The 20,285-nt window shown below is 42.3% G+C and overlaps 1 protein-coding gene across 7 annotated transcripts in view; it reads left to right on the top strand.

Moving 5' to 3' along the window:
* The first annotated feature begins 1,186 nt into the window (after positions 1-1,186).
* The window catches only part of ATP10D (ATPase phospholipid transporting 10D (putative)), a 100,097-nt gene continuing 80,998 nt past the window's right edge, over positions 1,187-20,285 (top strand). Inside the window, exons 1-2 of one of the 7 annotated variants that reach the window (XM_049092931.1) lie at positions 2,195-2,333; positions 16,675-16,839. Coding sequence is in view for 3 of the 7 variants with exons in the window: in XM_049092936.1 (XP_048948893.1) it covers positions 2,554-2,696 (143 nt within the window). In the remaining 4 variants the exon portion in view is untranslated. Of the gene's footprint in view, positions 1,317-2,085; positions 2,334-2,409; positions 2,697-12,830; positions 12,976-16,674; positions 16,840-20,285 lie in introns of those variants that run through there. The other 6 variants (XM_049092932.1, XM_025435810.3, XM_049092936.1 and 3 more) reach the window with 6 other exon arrangements.

Genomic DNA, 20,285 nt, shown 5'->3' on the forward strand with positions numbered 1-20,285 from the left:
AGAAAATTAGATATTAGAGGCACATTTGCAAAAAGAAACTGAAGCCCACTTTAATAGTGGCTGTTTGCAATGACATTCATAAGCATGAATATTTAAAACTTGACTGAATATATTTAAATTATAAATGGCATACACGCGCCTTTCCTTGTCAAATGATACAGATACGAATAGAAAGCTAATAACGTCCCCTCCTCACTCTGCCATCCTTCCCTTCTGAATAAATAATTTTGATGCGTATCTTACCAGAAATTTTCTATATTCATATAAAATATATGAAGCATATATACGGTTAAGTTATATTACAAAATATTTCACATCATTCTGCTACTGCATTTTTTTTTAATTTTTTTTATTTATTTATGATAGGCACACAGTGAGAGAGAGAGAGGCAGAGACACAGGCAGAGGGAGAAGCAGGCTCCATGCACCGGGAGCCCGACGTGGGATTCGATCCCGGGTCTCCAGGATCACGCCCTGGGCCAAAGGCAGGCGCCAAACCGCTGCGCCACCCAGGGATCCCCTGCTACTGCATTTTTAAAAAACATCTATTATGCAGATTCTTCTCTAAGGCAATAATTTAAATCGTAGCCAGAGATTCTCAACCCTTGTTGCAGGTTCAAATTACTCGGACAGCTAGAAAGAAAAATTGCCAGAGCCCCACCTCCAGAGATTCCAGTTTAATTGACCTGGGCGGGGCCTTGGCATCATCAAGCTGCCCAGTTGACTCTGTGTAGCTGGTTAGAACCCCTGATTGAAGCGATCCCAACAGGCCGCAGATACCAGCCCCCGCCTGAGCTGTCGTGGTAGGAGTCCTCCCGGGGAGGCCCTCCACCCAGGTTGCAGCTTCGCAGCTGCCTGGGGAAGCTCTGGGAGGCCCATCGTAAATTTTAAGTGTGCTCAGGAAGACTGGCTATCAGATAGAAGATTTGATCTTCAATCACGTTGGGGACACTCAAAGGACTGCAAAGCATGCTACCAAGGCCACACATTTCAGAGGCCACGTCCATGAGTGTCTGCGCTGTGAAGCTGGATGTATTCCCAGAGTTGAGTAAACTCTAGAGACTAGCCCTTGCCTGCAGAAGGAGGTTTCCAGATTCAGGCATCAGAGCAAGCCACACCCAGAACTCGTTCCTCCCCGCTGGGAGAGGCACCATCTCCGCGGGTGCAGGAGCTTGTTTGGCTTCCCCGGCCTGGTCTGGGAGAGTCTGCGAGCCTCCCAAGCGGATCCCTGAATCTGCCCTGGAGACCTCCTCGCTGCTAGGGAAACGTTATAGGATCCTTGAGTTTCCTTCACTTGGGCTGCACATTTGAGAAAACGTAAGATGTACAAAAGAGTTGGGGGGGGGGTTGCTTTTTGTTTCAGTGGCAGCCAGGGATCATTAGATTTTGGTCTTCAGTATTGCCACGATTGCTTCTGTCTTTTCTCAATTTCCTTTCCTTTCTCAAAGCACTTAGTCGGTCAGAAGTTTTTTTTTTTTTTTTAAAGATTTTATTTATTCATGAGACACAAACAGAGAGGCAGAGACACAGGCAGAGGGAGAAGCAGGCTCCACGCAGGGAGCCCAACGTGGGACTCGATCCCGGGTCCCCAGCATCACAGCCCGGGCTGCAGGCGGCGCTACACCGGGGAGCCATCCCAGGATCCCCGAGGTCAGAAGTTTTGAGAGACCAAACTGGGTTGTCGTAATTTATTTAGAAGGAAAAAAAAAAGTAAATCCCTGAGTTTTAAAAGCTAACAGACCACGGCAGGTATATATGCACAAAGCCCGTGCAGACTGAGTGAAGACAGGCGTGGGGGGGGCAAATCCAAATTGTGGTCTTTTTCTCAATTTCTCTCCCAGTTATAAAAGGACACCATTAAATGCTTAGACTCGATCCCTTTGCGCTCTAAAAAAAAATAAATAAATAACTGCCAGGCATTTCAGGTCTAGGCTACGCGCGCCGGGTGACCCGCAGGGCCCGGGGGCCAGCGCAGCACCTGCACGGCCCTGCGCTCCAGCAGCCGCGGGGACGCCGGCCTCCCAGGCCACGCCCCCTCCTACGTCACGGGGGCGGACGACCGGCGATTGGCTGCTGGCGGGAGCGGGGCGGGGCCGGAGGAGGAGGCGGACCCGGAGGAGGCCGAGGGGTCGCGGGCGGGCTCGGGCTCCTGCAACCGGCCTGGGGGCCCGTCTTCGGAGACTTGATTCCCCCCCCGTCCCCTCGCGCCTCCGCAGGAGCAGATGGCGAGCGCAGAAGCACGGCCTCCTCCGCGCCCCGGGGCGGTGCTCGGCTTCCCTCGCGCAGCCTGAGCGTCGCGGTCGCCGAGCTGGGATGTGTGCGGACCGAGCACCGGTAAGCGGGACGCGCGGGCGCCCCGGCCCGGGTCACTTCCCCCGCTGCTTCCCGCCTTCCCCTCCCGCTTCCCCGACGGCTGCTCCCGGGGTCCCCCGAAGCGCCTCGGAAGTGGCCTCGAGGGCTGTGGTTGAGCTAGAAAAAAAAAGAAAAAAAGAAAAAAAAAAAAAAAAGAAAAGCAAGGAGGGGGGCGGGGAGGCAGAGCGGTTCCAGCCCCTGGATGTCCATTTGGAAGGAGGAGCTGCTTTTCTCGATTCCGAGCGCGCGGGGGTTCGCGCGGAGGTGGACTCCGCGCACGCGCACTCCCGTGGCGGGAGCGAGCCCAGGTTGGTCTCCCGCGCGGCGAGGAGGATGCGCGTCCAGGTGGGGACCCCGCAGGTGGCGCGGGGCTTCCCTGGGAAGGAAGGGGGTGTTTCCGCTGGAGCTGGCTCGCTCCTAGTGGTGGCGGGGGCGCTGCCACCGGGCCCGCCGTGGTCCCCGCGCGCGGGGGGGACCGCGGGAGGGCGGGGCCCGGGACGCGTCCGACCTGCGCTCACCTGGCGACAGGCCGCCCCAGGTGCCCGGGCTGCCCCGGAGGCCGCGGGGCCCTCCCGCCTCCTGGCGCTCAAGTTCTTTGCAGGAAAGACCTGTTCTGTGGTCTGACGGCGAGGCTGGCTCCGAAGCGCCTGCAAACACTGATGCCCAAGAATCGGGGCCCCTTATCCAGCATCCATCCCATTGCTCTATCAGAAAACTCCGGAGGACATAGGAGTTTTTATCTACTAGGTCAAATTTCTGCAAAGAGTACCATCCTAAAACTCTTTTTTTTGGGGGGGGGGGGTTTGTTAGGAGCAGGTTGATAACACATGGTCACCTGTAACTACTACACCTTCAACTCACCACCTTCAACTGCTTCATTTCTCCAGTGTGAGCCAAGCCACGGGAAGAAGTGATGTCTGCTTATGTGTCCTTACAAATGGGTATTACATACCTACATTGAGATAGATTGGTGGGTTTTTTTTTTTTTTGAGATAGATTGTTTTTATTGAAATGAGGTCACACTTCATGTATTCAACATAGGCAGCTAAGCAACTGTTCAAAAAGTTTCAGGGAGTTTTAAAAATGACACTGATGATGTAACATTTGTTAAATTGTGTCGAGGAATGGGAAATCCAAGCAGTCTAAAACTGGGTTTCAAGGGGCACCTAGGTGGCTCAGTTGGTTAAGCTTTTGCCTTTGGCTCAGGTCATGATCCCTGGGGGTCCTGGGATCCAGTCCCTTGTGAGGCTCCTTGCTCAGTGTGGAGTCTGCTTCTCCCCCTCCCTTTGCTCATGCTCCTGAGTGCACTCTCTCTTTTTCTCTCTCTCTCTCAAATAAATAAAATCTTAAAAAAACAACACAGGATTTCAGGAATGCCTGACCTTTGCATAGCAGGGACCAAATACTTTTTCAGTACAATTACTTAGTGAACCTAAATAGAAATGAAATAGGTTGTTTTTTTATTCTGATGTCAGTGAAATGAAGGAAATGACTCATTGGTTAGACAAACTTCTTTCAGTTTTTAGATTAAGAGGTAAAAATGTGCACATGTTGAAGGCTGATCTAGTTAGAAGAAGTCTTTTTAGTGAAGGGAAAGCAAAGAAAATGCTACAAGCAAGATCACCTGGGGAGTCTCAAAACCCAACACATTGGTGAAGATACATTTAATCTCTTGTCAGTGCTTGAAAAAAAGGAGAATCTGTTGATCAACTCTTGGAACAGTGTGTGTGCTGGATGCTATCACCACTTCTGGGCCATAGTTAGAGCAGCTGAGTAGCTTTCCTTATTGCTTAAGAAGAGGTTTGAAGTGAGTGTATGCTCTTGAAGACATTCCCTTCCTGTTATCTTAGATGGGTTTGTTTGTTTTAGGAATCCTCTTAGCCACAGAAACAACCCTTTTCATGGACCTAGTGGCACTATTAGAGTAAGAAGTAATAATGGTACTAGTTTTGTAGAAGACATGTAGCCTTCATGGAATCTTTCTTTATGCTTCTAAATGGAGGGTGTATTCTTATAGCGATTGGATGTAATAATATGGGAAAATATATTAAAGCCTGTAAATCTTTCCAGGCTTTGACTCAATAATCCCGGGTCTAGAAATACATACCAAGGAAATCATCTGAATTTTATATGAAGATTTATAAATCTGTCCATTACCATCTTATCTGTAATATGAAAGAAAAAGAAACATAATTAAGCCCCCAATAGCAAAATAATTAATATACTATATATGTATGTTGATAAAATTCAGTTCAAAAATAGTTTTTGAAAAAATTTCATGATTCAAAAGGATCCTTGCAGTGTATTGGGTTGAAAAAGCAAAATTTAACACTAGTATCTTGAATGTGTAGAAGATAATTTTGAAATATAAAATAGGATTTTCTCACATATTAAACTCTTCCTGTATGTCAGACATTGTTCTATATTAACAAATATTGAACGTTGAACAAGACTGTTGTACTTCCTGTTTGCCTACAAGTTCCTGTTTGTATCAATGGGTATATTCACTGACATATATGCAAAAGAAATTGGATTTGTAGGTGGTGGAGTTAGAGCTTTCTAAAAATATTTTCCCTCATATTCCCAAATCTTTTATGGCAACTATTATTTTTATAATCACAAAAATACTGTTTTGAAAAATATTACCAAGAAATACCCAAACTGAAATTAAAACTCTTACTGTCTACATTTTACATACTATAAGCCCTTTTCAAAAGATACGATAAAATACAGTGAGAGAGAGACACCCACGTGAAAGATCATGCCCAATGGAAAATAGACATAAATGGGCAATCACAAAAGGGAAAAGTGGACTTTTTTAAGGTTGGGAGGAGAACCCTAAGCATGGAAAAAATTTATCACATTTTTACACATCGTATTAACAAACATGAAAAGTAAATTAAAATGTGTGAAGTTGTTGGGAAGGAAGACTTTGTTTAATGGTACAGAAAAATGTTCATGATAGAAGGAATGAAAAGTTAAAAAATCTAACTTTTGAAAAAAAATCCAATCTATGCACAGAAACTACTTTATTGGGGGAGAATAACCAGAATGTTCATGTTACTTATATTTGGGTGATTTATGTTTTTTTTATGGTATTAATCTGTAGTTTCTAAAATTGCTACAATAAATACATTTGAGTTATCAGGAAAAGCAAGTCACGGTCCTAATAAAGCAGCTCATTCTAGAATGAAGACCACATAGGTGAGCTCTCCCTTCTTTCACAAAGCCTGTATGGTGGGTAGTCCCATGTCAGGTGTCGTCATTGTTTCTGGATTATATTTGCTGGTGGGAATGTTTGGATTATAAGGGAGATCCCAAGGTAAAATTTACTCCTGTCACATTCACTCTTCTGCCCCTGGCTGTTTTTTGAAATAATTAGCAGTGCTGGACTGATTAAAGCCTTATTCCTTTTCATTTCCTGTTGATCACATCTACTTGGGGCTCAAGCCGCTGAGCCTTAATTAAACACTCCCTAATTTCTTTTTCTGAAATCAACCTATTCCATTTAAGGCCTCTCTGAATGAGGAGGAGGGATAGGAGTGTTTTTCTGTTAGCAAAACAAATTTATAAAACTTCAACTTTTGATGTAGGAAAGGTAATAAAAAAAAAAGTAGCTTATGATAAAGAGGGTGGAAATCAGTTTTGAATTATCCAAAGACGTTGGGAAATCTTTTTCTTCCTGTTATTGTTCTCATAAATAGCACTATTTAAAAAGATTCTCATTTCCCTTATAGGCTCATAAGATTATGGTTTAAAAATCTTAATTTAGAATATCCTTTCTTCACTAAAGTTTTTCCTGGAGAGGTGTTCTCAGAGTTGTATCACAAAGATTCTGTCTATTTACCTGGGATGTCCCTCAGCTAAAACATCAATATTTCCACCTTGCCAGGTGAGAAAAATGCCTGATTCTGAACTCTTATCATACTTTTAAGATTTGTAAACCAGGGACTGAGAGAAAAGCGAAATGTTTTAGGGCATTTGATTAGGGCAATGGAATTTTATTATTTTATTTGTTGGTTTTTTTTTAATTTTTATTTATTTATGATAGTCACAGAGAGAGAAAGAGAGAGAGGCAGAGACATAGGCAGAGGGAGAAGCAGGCCCCATGCACCGGGAGCCCGACGTGGGATTCGATCCCCGGTCTCCAGGATTGCGCCCTGGGCCAAAGGCAGGCGCCAAACCGCTGCGCCACCCAGGGATCCCTGTTGGTTTGTTTTTAAAGATTTATTTATTAGAGAGAGAGCGAGCGTGTGAGTGAGCATGGGGGTAGTGGTGGTGGTGTATTGAGGGAGAAGGAGAATCTACAGCAGCCTCCTGCTGAGAGTGGAGCCTGAAGGGCTGGGGGGTGGAGGTGGGAGGTGGGGCCTCGGTCTCAGAACCCCGAGATCATGACCTGAGCCGAAACCAAGAGTCTGACCCTTAACTGACTGAGCCACCCAGGTGCCCCTGAGCCACCCTGGCACCTGAGGGCAGTGGAGTCCTATACCATCTCCCTGTCTCAAATTTGTAACATCTCACTTAAGCTGATGCAAAAGAGGAGGGGGCACCCCGGTGCCCAATTTGTCACACTTTTTGCCTGCTTGATTTGGGTCATGGTCCAGATGGGGTAATGGTAGGGACGTATGGATAGAGGACATGGTGGTAAGGATGCAACATTGGTGACAGGCCAAGGACAGGAGGTATGGGGGGAACAGGAGCGTGGGCCCTTGCCCTCTATGGGTGCTGCTGTTGTCACAGAGGTGCACTGGCAGGTGCCTTTGGAAATCTTTAATGATAGCACTCCTTGTTAGGTGGCCACCTGTGTTCTGAAGCACTTTGCTCCCTTTTCCAGCCTAGTCTCCCTGCCTTTTCTCCCCTAGTCCGATGTGTCTTTCAGCTTCTTGCAAAGAAGTCCTTTAAATGTCCGTGTCTTATCGCACCCTCTTAGATGTTTCCAGTGATTTCCCATTTCCTTCAAAGTAAGTATGTTCCTCATCTTAGTAAGAACTTACATGGTCCTTAAAAAAAAAAAAAAAAAAAAAGCGCTTACATGGTCCTGACACAGATTTCTATCTTAATTTCCCCTCCTTATTTTGTACCTGAACTAGTCAGCAGTACTTCCACGAACACAGGGTATTTTAGCTGTCTAGCCTCCATTCATAGTATTTCCTTTTCTCAAATCTACAAACCTCTCCTCCCAGATTGTAGATGTTTCCCAAAGTTCATTTAACATGCTCGCTCTTCCCAGGAGCCTTCCATCCACTCCCATCTTCCAGCCTCATTTCATGTCTTCCCATAGGACTTTCTACTCTCTAAATTTTTATAGCGTGTGATTACACTATTGTTATCTTTTTTGTTGTTGTTGTTGTTGAATTGAATATGTTGACCTAATCTGAGCACTTGTATTCTTTTTCCGAAGTACCCAGTGTGGGGCAAAGACAAGGTAAATTACATGAACACTAGAAGGTAACTCCTCCGAGGCAGAGATTTTTGTCTGTTTTATTCCCTGGTTTATTTCTGTTATCCGTAACATTGCCTGGCATATAGTCGAAACTCAACAAACATTAGTTGAAAGATGAAGTTATCTAGCATTTTAGGCACTGTGCGTTATTTAATAAACTTCCTTACAAAGCTTTGTGAGGTGGACAATGTTATTTCCATCTTACAGATGTGGAGACTGAGGCCCAGAGGGGCTAAGAGCTTGTGGTAAGTGGCAGACTGTCAATCTGACCGAGTATCAGTATCACTTGTTGGAGCTTGTATTTTTCTATTAACTGCAGATGCATTTGTTGCTTTTTTGAAAACAGTTAATTATATCATCACTTCTCATTTGGGATGAATGTGTGTGTGTGTGTGTGTGTGTGTTTAAAGATTTTATTTATTTGAGAGAGAGAGGAGAGAGAGAGAGAGAGAGAGAAAGCACAAGCGATGGGGATGGAGTGGGAGGGAGGGAGAGAGAGAATCAGATCCCCACTGAACAGGGAGCCTGCTGTGGGACTCCATCCCAGGACCCTGGGATCATGACCTGGGCTGAAGGCAGACGCTTAACCAACTGAGCCACCTGGGCATCCCGGAGATGAATGTGTTTTTGGAGGGATGGGTAGCACTGTGTTGATTATTGGAATTGGCCATTTATTATAAATCCATTTTATAATTCCACTGCACACCATTAGCTTAATACCATGTGCAGCTTTCTTGTTCCCTTTCTTGTTCCTTATGTTTCTTGTTCCCTTTCTTGTTCATATACCATCCCTTGTAACACTTACAGGCCTCAGGGACGATTTAAATATATGTGTTGAGACCATTTGAATTCAGCCATAGGTCGTTTTATTGCACTTCAGCTTATTGTGCATTGCGGATAATAGAGTTTTTTACAGACTGAAGGTATGCAGTGACCCCGTGTCAAATCTCTCGGTGCCATTTTTCTGACAGCATTTGTTCACTTTGTGTCTCTGTGTCACATTTTAGTCATTCTTGAAATATTTCAAGCTTTTTGATCATTACGATTTTCATTATTATTATATTTGCTATGGTGATCAGTAGTTTATGGAGACGGAGTCTACTGCTGGTAAAGATGCCATGAAGATTGTCGAAATGACAGTAGAAGATTTGGAATATTAAACTTAGTTGATAAAGGGGTGCCCGGGTGGCTCAGCGGTTGAGCACCTGCCTTCGGCCCAGGGCGTGATCCCCAGGGTCCCGAGATCGAGTCCCACATCAGGGTCCCCACGGGGAGCCTGCTTCCCCCTCTGCCTATATCTCTGCCTCTCTCTCTCTGTGTCTCTCATGGATAAATAAATAAAATCTTTAAAAAAAAAAGTTGATAAAGCAGTGGCAGGGTTTGAAAGGATTGACTCCAATTTTGAAAGAAGTTCTTTGGGTAAAATGCTGTCAGTCAGCATCGCATGCTGCAAAGAAATCATTTGTGAAAGGAAGGGTCAGTAGATGCAGCAAATGTTGTCTTATTTTAAGAGATTGTCACAGTCACTCTTACCCTTCGGCAGCCACCACCCCTATCTGTCAGCAGTCATCAACACTGAGGCAGCACCCTCCACCAGGAAAAAGATTACAACTCACTGAAAACTCAGATAATGGTTAGCATTTTTTAGCAAGAAAGCATTTTTAAATTAGGACAGATAGGCACTAAGGTATGTATATTGTTTTCTTAGGCATAATGCTATTGCACACTTAATAGACGACAGAATAAGGTAGACTTAACTTTTATGTGTACTGGGAAACCAGAAATTTCATTGGACTGACTGTCAGAGTGGCCTGGAACTGAACTGGAATATCTCCAGCGTATGCCTGTAGATGACATATGTAATCTAGGCTTTTGTTACATTAAGTCATGTGCTGAAGTACTTTTTAGCCATTGTGACATGAGGCTTCTCTTTGAAATATTTATAAGGTATTTTAAGTCACTCAACACTTCCAGAAATGAATCTACAATAGTTTTTAGAAATTAATTAAATCTCTTATCCATTCTACTGAAATGTTTTTACAGTTCAACTAAAGAAATACTGGTCTTCATCATCTATCCAGTGATGCCATATACTTTTAAAGGAAAATATGACCTAAAATTTTACTCTGATGTGTTTATTTAACTCATATTTAGAACTCAGGTTAATAATCTGCAAAAAACCTTTGGGAAACACTTGATGTGGTCTACTGATTTAACCTCTAGTTTTATAAGCGTATACCATCCTTCAACAGTTAACTTCTTTCCATTTTAGCTACAGAGAACTCCATTTTTCCCCTTTAATCCCTCATTCTTTTGAGCATGTTATTTTCTTTGGCTTAAAAAAATTTCTGTGGTTGGGATGCCTGGGTGGCTCGGTGGTTGAGCATCTGCCTCTGGCTCAGGTCCAGATCCCAGGATCTGGGATCAAGTCCCACATCGGGCTCCTTGCAGGGAGCCTGCTTTTCCCTCTGCCTGTGTCTCTGCCTCTCTCTCTGTGCCTCTCATGAATAAATACATAAAATTTCTGTGGTTACGCATCCAGAAAATACCCTATTTCTTGTATATGAAAGAGTAGTTTCACTAATTATTTGAACCACAGTAATATAGACACTATTGGGATAGAAATGATTAGTTGCATGAAAATATTTAATGATAATGACTACATGGAGAAAGTATATTTAGAAATAAGTTTTTCCCGTTAGAAATACGTATTTTCTGTTAGAAATAAGCATTTCCTTCCTACTGCAGACCTATTGAATCTGAAACTGCTGTGTGTGTGTGTATGTGTGTGTGTGAGTGTGTGTAGGGACATAGGCTATGCTTTCACAAATTCTAGGTGATTCTGATCTGTGATAGTTTGAGAACATAGGCTTATGGTAAGATCCTTGATGAGTGGGCCATATTCGCTGGGTTTTGGTGGGCAGGTGCCTGGTCTAGTTTAAAAGGCCTCTAAGGAAGACAATTCTCTGACCTGTATGCCCTTTCAAATGCCTGTGTGTTATTACTGAGGTGGCTTCAAAAGACATAATTAAACTAAACATTTTTTGTGTTTCGTAAGGGGAAAAGGTTTTTTTTTTTTTTTTTTTTTTTTTTTTTTTTTTTGTCTTCAGTAGGGAGTTTGTGCCTGGGGGAATCAGGTTTTCTTATTAGAGATCCTGAGTGCCTTTGTGGAGGTGGGGAATGATATAGATTCCTACTCTGATCACTCAAGTTATAATTAGTTAATTCTATATAAAGTTAGAGTCCCAGCATAAAAGTATTTTCTTAGTGCATGTGTATATACAGGTTATATTCTTTCAGTATACTTGGATTTTTTTTTAAAGATTTTATTTACTTATTCACGAGAGACATAGGCAGAGAGAGAAGCAGTCTCCATGCAGGGACCCCGATGGGGGACTCGATCCTAGGACTCCAGGATCATGCCCCGAGCTGCAGGCAGATGCACTCAACCACTGAGCCATGTAGGCATCCCAGAGATCTGTTTTCTTTTTTTTTTTTTTTTAGAGATCTGTTTTCTAATGATAAAGTAAAAATATATTTTCATAGTAAAAAATATGGGCAGTTACAAAAGATATTTAAAAGTTATCTATTAAGTACCATCTCAAAAAAACAGTGTTAACATTTTAAAGGTATCTTATTCCAAATTTATATATATAAATAATTTATATATTCCAGTTGAGTTCATACTGGTATATGGGTCTAAATCATGGATTAAAACCTGATAAACCCCAAACTTGTTTTTAAAAGATTTTATTTATTTGTTTGAGAGAGAGAATGCAAGTGGTAGGGAGAGGCAGAGGGAGAGGAAGAAGCAGACTCCCCACTGAGCAGGGAGCCCAACGTGGGGTTCAGTCCGAGGACACTGGGATTATGGCCTGAGCCAAAGGCCGACACTTAACTGACTGAGCCACCCAGGTGCCCCCAAACATATTTTTAATAAAAATTCATTAGAATATTTTTTAAACAGCTGTATTTTGCTTCCATTCAGATATACCACAATTTAGCAGTTTTTTTTTTCTGGACATTTGGGTTAGTGTCCTTTCCGGTGCTGAATTGATCATCTTTCTACTCAAGGCCAACGAGGACGTACATTTTAAAGCATATTACCTTTTGGCTCCAGAGAAGTGAAGCAGCAGACTAGGTTACCCCAGCACTGTATGAAAGCTTGCTTTCATTGAACGTTATGAATAAAGAAATTCTTAGCTATATTTAGTGCAAGAAAATATTAACTCTGCTTTAATTGCTTTTTTTTTAGATTACTGGTGAAGTTGGAAATATCTTTCCATATGTATTTGTAGTTTGTCCGTGTCCAGTGTTTGTTCATGCTCTTTTCCCAACTATGCTCTTGTAAATGTTTCAACCAGAAGTGAATAGTTTCTAATAATGCTTTTATAAGATATCAATGTACAAAGTAGCCCGTTGTGAGTGATAATAGGACTTTTTTATAAGATGAACATGACACAGTAGGGCAGAGCCTACAAATTGTGAATATTTTAAGGTAGATACAAATGTGAATAAATCTTAGTGATTTTAAATATAGTTTAAGCACACTCTCATACAAAATTTTATTAGCAAGCCTAAAATCTTATATTTAAACTATTAATTAATGACACATTTATAAATAATGTGCAGTTTAGGAATTAATAAAACCCTACCTGTATATGAATGAGTAATAAAATGGAGTGAACAACTGGATTATTTTATGTGACTGCCACTAACTTGATGTGTAATCATGGATGAGTCAGTGTCTCTGAACCTCAGTCTTCTTGTTTATATTTCATTGGTTACTTAAGAATTTTTCCAGCCTTAAAATTATGAATTTTCTACTTAAGTTGTTAAGCCTTATCATCTTGAAATACTTTTCCTCTACTCTCAAATAGTTTTCAGAAAACTTCCTCCTTAAGAGTTTTGTAACAATGAAATTCAAATACGTCAGCTATTTTTAAAAATAGAGCCTGTTTGTTTTAGTTTCCTTTTTTAAATGTTCACTTTTTGAAAGATTTTTATTTATTGATTTTGGAAAGAGAGAAGGCAGTGGGGAGGGACAGGGGGAGAGGGGGAGAGAGAAGTCCAAGTGGACTCCCCACTGAGCACTGAGCCCAGCGTGGGGCTTGATCCCACCACCCTGAGATCACGACCAGCCAACAGCAAGTCAGACGCTTCATTGACTGCACCACCCAGGTATCCCTTTATTTCCCTTTTTATATCTTCTTGTTGCATAGTCTGGTTAGTGGCCATTTTAGGGTAACATGCTGTAAATCTTTTTTTTTTTTTTTAAGAGAGTGAATGCAAATGGGGGGAGGAGCAGGGAGAGGGAGAGAGAGAATGTTAAGCAGACTCCCCTCTCAGTGCAGAGCTCAGTGCAGGGCTCAGTCTCACCATCCTGAGATCATGGCCTGAGCTGAAATCAAGAGTCAGACGCCTACCAACTGAGCCCCTATGTGCTATAAATCTTAATATGAAACCCTAATAACTTTAGTGTGTACAATGAAAGATATAGTGAGATCAGGAGATAACTAAGCTTTATAATTTGTGGAGCTGGTGTATACCCAGTTGTTACGGGTGTTCTGGTGTTTGCTGCACATGAGAAGGGTCTTACTTACTTCATATGTTCACTCTACAAATATGTACTGGAAATTTCCTCTGATGCTTTTTAGGCCTAGGCTATATCAGTGAACAAAAAAGATAGAAATTCCCCCTCTCATGGAGAGGAGAGACCACAAGAGCTAAGATAAAAAAGTGATTTTATGATGTTTGAAAGTGATGCAAAAGTTCTATGTGAAATAAAACTGGGAAGGAGAACAGGGATTGCTGTAGGGGGGACCAGGAAAGAGGGGAGGAATAATAGATTGGAGAGGACTTTGGGAGGCAGATAAATGTGATACCGACAGCTGTTGTCATAATTAAGATAAGAACCTCCTAGAGAGTTTCGAATTGTGGAAAATTCAGGATGTAACGTGGATTTTAATGGGACTAGGTGATAGTGGTAGAGGTGATGCCAAGTGGTGAGATTCTGGATGTAGTTTAAAGGTAGAGCCAACCGAATTTGCTGATTGTATGGTTTTTTGTTTTTGTTTTTTGTTTTGTTTTGTTTTTTTGAGAGAGAGAGCGAGAGGGTGAGGGATTGGAGGAAGAGGGAGAGAATCTTAGGCAGACCCCGAGCTGAGCGTGGAGCCTGATGCAGGGCTCGATCTCACAACATGAGATCATGACCTGAGCCAAAACCCAAGAGTCAGATGCTTAACTGACAGAGCCACCCAGGTGGCCCGATATATGGGTCTTGAGGAAAGGCCAGGGCCCCAGGATGAATCAGAGGCTTTGGGGCTGAGGATCTGTAAGAGTGGAGCTGCCATCAACTCTTAGGGCTAATCTGTGGCGAATGCAGGTTTGGGGGCAGTAGGGCACTTCTGTGCCTGTTTCCATCTAGCGATGGGCTGCCTCGTTGGGGGTCAAGTATAGGAGTCTGGAGTTTTGGGAAAAGGTCTGAGGTGGTGGGCTGTTAGGTGGGTGGTGGGGAGCGGGGAGGGTCCTGTAGAAGTTGTGGTTTGTTGGCTTTGGTTTTCTCAGTACAGTAGAAACCAGGTCATCAGCAGGATGCAAGTCAGGAGAGAGGGAGGGAAAGTTAGAGGAGAAGGGAGGAAATAGTCTGTGACAGTGGGAAGGCGATGAGAGTGGGAGTGCTGGGGATTGCAGTCAGCATGCGTGGCCAGTTCGTGATTCATGGTCAGTCATGTCCGCAGGTGACATCCGCAGGTGCCTTCTTAGCGCAGTGGGCAGCATGTCCACGCATGAAGTGACACCGATCGGAGGTGCAGTGTTTCTTTCCAGGTGCTCTCGACCTGTAGGTGCTACAGCAGAGGTTTAGATATAACGGATTTGAATGCAACTAGGGTTAAGAGTTTTGCCAAGAAACGAGAGAGGAGCTAAGGGGTAGAGAGGACACATAAGGAAGTGATAACAGGGTTGACCATAAAATTGAAACTGAATAAAGGGAAGTGAGGCCATGCGGGGAGGGGGGGCAGTGAAGGATTGTGGTTTAGCTGCTTGTGGGTCTGTGTGGGGTCAGATGGTACTGAAGTCGGGTCAGAAGTGAATCCTTTAAAAGCAACTTTTGTTCACATCTACTGAGTCGTGTCACACACTTGGAGAGCTTTCTGTTGAATGTATCCAGTTGAGTGCTTTTAAATTAGGTACAAATATTTGAATTTGTTAACTTTAGTTTTCCAAATGAAGTATGTCTTTAGTTCTTTTTTTTTTTCCCCCTTGAATGACAGAAGTTCACATTTTTTTTTATACTAGTCCTTTCTTCCAAGCCTCGTGTTCTTTGGTAGGCTGCCAGAGGCTATGTGCCTTCTTGCCAACTTACTGCTGGAGTGTTTGCGTCCTTTGTCAGAGCTCTCATAGCCACGGGGGCTCTCCCTCCGTCCGAGATACTTGGATTAGGTTTGGGTAACCAACCACTCACCAAGCTGTGTGGCCCCTGGCTGAGTTTTCTCAATCACTCTGAGCCTCAGTGTTTTCAGCCTAAACGAGGATAATAGGTAGTCTGTTGTGAAGATTAAAGTTATCATGTATTCATTCCCAGCACAGAATTCAGGATGTCTTTATAAATGGTAGATACTATCATGATCTGAGGTTTATTGGGTTAATATTTTATGAGAGTCGAGTAATACAATCTCAAAACATACCTTTCTGTCATTCCAGTGACAAATATTTTAGGAGTACGATCTAAAATTCCCAGCGTCAAAAGACAGTATTAAAGATTGTTGTCATTAACAGTTTAATATGTGTGTGTTCATCCTGAAGAATAGACAAAGACCTACTGGGAACTCACCGCGAATGTGGGTGAGCTTTTTTTGGTTCCCAGTAACAGACGTGCATACAGCTGTCCCATTTTCCTGCTGTTTTGCGAGATTAAACTTGTTTGAAGACTGTCTGGGTATATGTTTCATTCTCACATGAGAGGATTGAAGAATGTCTTCAGATTTAGTGTGTTTGGAAATACTAAGAACATGTAACTCTTCCCAGTATAAAACCATGCATCTGGGTACCACACTCCTACTTTATGCCTCTGTCTTCTTCCAAAATCAACATGTTGTATTTGAAGATTCAAATTGGGTTCTTCAGCCACAGTGACATCGAACATGTCACTCATTGCTGTGGAGGGTTCCCTTCGCCCCGTCTCAGTGAGAGGCTGCCCCTGGGATGTAGGACAGTATCTTGCTTCTGTCTCCCCAGCATCAGATGTGGGGTCTGGTGTTCAGGTCACGGTGGACAAATCGGGACTGAGTGAGCCAGGCGTGAGCATTCTTTTCTAAAGATGCATAAGGGCTAGTTGCTTGAGTAAAGTCAACTTTTCCCCATTTAGGTTCCTAAAAATGACAAAACCATCACAAAGATTTCTTTGATAATGGTAAAAACGAAAGATACTATGAGTTAGCTTTTTATTTACCTGTATAGCACTTCCTCCCATGGTAATAATCAGCAGTTATCAACAGTAATTATTTCAGTTCAATATTTTGGCCCTTGACTGACCTCTTGCGTACATTTAAAATAAAGAATGTGTACTTCTACTGGGGATTTAGTTCAAGAAGTTCAATTAATAGAAACTATTAAAGAGCACACAGAATTCCAAGACGACTTGGGAGATCTGATGCCTCCCACCTACTGGAGAGCCCTGAGGATTATGAGACTTGATTATTCAAGATCCAGTTCTCCCACTAAATAAATTCATTGACCTTGCTATCACCAAGCCCGTATTAGATACATCTATTAACTGTTCATATTTTTTCCAAACATTATGTGGGGTGATGAAAATACTTTCTCCTTTTATTTTATTTATTTATTTATTTATTTTTACTTTCTCCTTTTAAATCACAGGAGAGTAGTTACTGAAGGAACCATGCCAACATGTCACTTTGGCACCTGATGCAACAAACCAGTAGAGATATCAAGGGATGCATCATTTTACCATTGTTATTACCTGTCAGATAAGGAGTTGGCCTCCTTGAGGGCAATAAGCCTCTTATACAGAGCGTTGGACAAGTAAGTCAGAGATGATCCAGATTGGAATAAGCCCAAGCTTTATCAGAGCTCACTGTGCTTCAGGGAGAGCTACCTGAGACATCTAGGTCAAGGACACTTTCAGATCTTGAGTCCACAGTGAAACAGTGCCTATCTTATTCTCGGAAACCTATAGCTATAAAATGACTCTGCATTTTTTACTGGCCCTGCTAGATCACTTATCTTTCTTCCAAGGTCGAGAGCATGTGACAACTTTGATATTTTGTTAGAGTTTTCTCATCTTGGATGAGAAGAAGGTTAGAAGTCTGTCAAGGCCAGGACCTATTGTTCTCTCTTGCTGAGCTTTTGGAAACGTTGGTTGAAACTGACTGTGACTGTATTAAATCTGTAGAAAACATCAATCCTGTAGGCCTCATCACCAGCCTCTGGGGACTTTTGTGTAAACGAGACTCTCACCGATTTTGGTTAATTCTAGCGTTGGATGAGAGCATCTGCTCACATGGGCTGTCAAGTCATTGGTACATGGCCTTGGTCTATTCACTCAAGGGAGTTGGGCTTGCAGTAGCAGGAATGGTACTTAACACACTGTTCACTCTTAATTTCAACTTTACATCTTGAAATACAGTGATTTAGCGTAGAGGAGTGGTTCTTAAAGTATGGTTCCGCAGCAGCAACAGCAGTACTACCTGGAACCGTGTGGACATGCAAATCCTTGAGTCCCTACTCCAGACCTGCAGAATCAGAAAGTCTGGTTGGGTTGGGGGTGTGGTTCAGGAAACTCTGATGCACGTAGGGGTTTGACAGCCACAAACAGAATGTCTTGAAATGACTCTACATAAGAATGATTTTCTCTTTCAGACAAGTGAGCTTATTATGTGTGTATTTCAAGTTCCTTATGGGTTGCTGGTGACCTCAGAAATTTTTAAATACTAACTGGGCCCAAGGGAATTCACTACCCCATATTTACCTTTGGTAATGTGCCTTGCTACCAACTTTCCATTAAGCATTCATTAAGGGAAATGGAGTTTTTCGAGAGCTGTTTGCTTTTAAGTACATTTGTGTTTAAGAAGGAACATAGTTGTGATGTGTTATTTTAGGCACACTCAACGGAGTGAGGGAGTTTGGTTTTTAATATCTTCTCAACAGGAATATATACTAAATAGAAATAATGTAGTTTTGAATGATCCCATTTGATTTTAAATTTTCTATGGAAGTATTGTATAGTTAGAGAGGCACGATTTTGGAGTAAAATATTGCATGCCTTGAGTTATAAAACCTTTGGCTTTTTGTTTCTTACTCTGCAGAATGGAAATCATAAATGACGTGGGAAGTGTATTTCACAAACAATAATCATTATAGAAGTGTATTTGTCTATTTATTTATTGAGAGAGTGCGTGTGTGCATGCGTGCGCAGCAATGGGGAGGGGTGGAGAGGGAGGGAGAGAGAATCTTAAGCAGGCTCCATGCCCAGCGTGGAGCCTGTTGCAGGGCTCGATCTCATGACCCTGAGATCATGACCTGAGTCAAAATCAGGAGTTGGAAGCTTAACTGACTGAGCTACCCAGGTGCCTGAGTACTTCTTTCGTAAGAAGTACTTGGTTTATGTTTTCTTTATTTCTGACCTTACTTGATTTTGTGCCTCAAAAAATTGATCTCTTGTGGATTTTGGAACTTCCTGGGTTTCTTTTTTCAGCTTCTTCAAGTGAATGGAAAATTGGATCGTGTAGCATCACGCAGACCTAATGCTTAGGGCAACATTAGACTGTTTCATAGCTATTTTTTTTTGTTTTTGTTTTTTGTTTTTTTGTTTTTTTGTTTTTCTTTTAAATTTTTTTTTAAAATTTATTTATGATAGTCACACAAAGAGAGAGAGAGAGAGGCAGAGACACAGGCAGAGGGAGAAGCAGGCTCCATGCACCAGGAGCCCGACATGGGACTTGATCCCGGGTCTCCAGGATCGCGCCCTGGGCCAAAGGCAGGCGCCAAACCGCTGTGCCACTCAGGGATCCCTTGTTTTGTTTTTTTTATTTCATAGCTATTAATGACAAATTCTTCCTTCGAAAAGTTTAGTTTTTTAAAAAATTATAAATCAGTACGTCTTCATTGTGACAAAGACAGGAAAGAAAAGTTCATCTTAGACTCCCTTTGTATTCTCACCGTGAGATAACCAATATTCCTAGCCTTGTGTGAATTATTCTATACTTTGATCCACATTCTTGCAAATGCATGTGCACATACACACATCCAGGCAGTTTGTGTTACTGAGTGAAGCGAACCAGGGCCAGGCCACTTGTGGACTCAACACACAGTAAGAAATGGAACCAAGCCCGTGGAGCTGTGGTGCACTAAGCTCTTGGTTAGTGACCCATGTACCCTCGTGTGCTGACGTGGCCCCTCTTCCAGCCTAAGAATTTGAAAAGGCAATGGAGCTAATGTTCCTGAATCCTGTGAACCAGCAGCTTTCACATTCCTCACAGCTGACAACGCTACTAACTGGTGCTATCTTCACGAGGAATGCGGGAGGTGACTGGAGTTACACCCTCTCATGTGTGTCCTACATCCTGTGTATATCTTTGCATATTTTGGTAGCTAGTAAAGTGAAGCTTCAGCTGTGCCCAAGTTGTTTTTAATTCTTTGAATTCAGATCAGTCATTTTGGTCTATACCTCGTTCATTTTTATATTTGATCCTTCATATTTACATTTCTCTGTCATTTCCTTTTTTTCCCCAAAATATATGTAATAGTCATGGTGCAGGTCAATGGATGAATGTGTCTTTTTTTTTTTTTAAAGATTTTATTTATTTATTCATGAGAGACACAGAGGCAGAGACACAGGCAGAGGGAGAAGCAGGCTCCCTGCGGGGATCCCAATGCGGGACTCAATCCCAGGACCCTGGGATCACGACCTGAGCCAAAGGCAGATGCTCAACCACTGAGCCACCCAGAGGTCCCACGTATGTCATTTTTAATAGATGTGCAATATTTTATGATGTGGATATGTCACAGTGTAGTCAGCTATTCCACAAAGGACTTTCATGATATTTCCAAGATTGTTACTACAGAAACCAAACCAAAAAACAAAACAAAACAGAACAACCCCCCCCCCCCAAACTACAGAATGCATTCTTGTACATAAAGCCATACCTATAGGTAAAATTCTCCAAAGTGGGATTGCTGTGTCCATAGTTAAGTGTATTTTCAATTTTAATAGATATTATAAAAAAATTTTTTGGTGTTGGTGGTGGAAATTATAGCAATTTACTTTCTATTCTTGGAGGGTTGGTTTTCCCCTATCCTCACTAGCATTGACTATAAGAAAACTTGACTAATAAGCAAGAGAGAAGCTACAATTTTTCCCAGCTATAATAAAAATAAAAATATTCTGAATTTTCTTCTAGTAAGTGTACTATAATTTTTACTTTTAAGTTTTCAATCTACCTGGATATGTATTTTTTGAATTATTTAAT

This window comes from Canis lupus, chromosome 13 (genome assembly GCF_003254725.2).
Source record: "Canis lupus dingo isolate Sandy chromosome 13, ASM325472v2, whole genome shotgun sequence".
Taxonomy (NCBI): domain Eukaryota; kingdom Metazoa; phylum Chordata; class Mammalia; order Carnivora; family Canidae; genus Canis; species Canis lupus.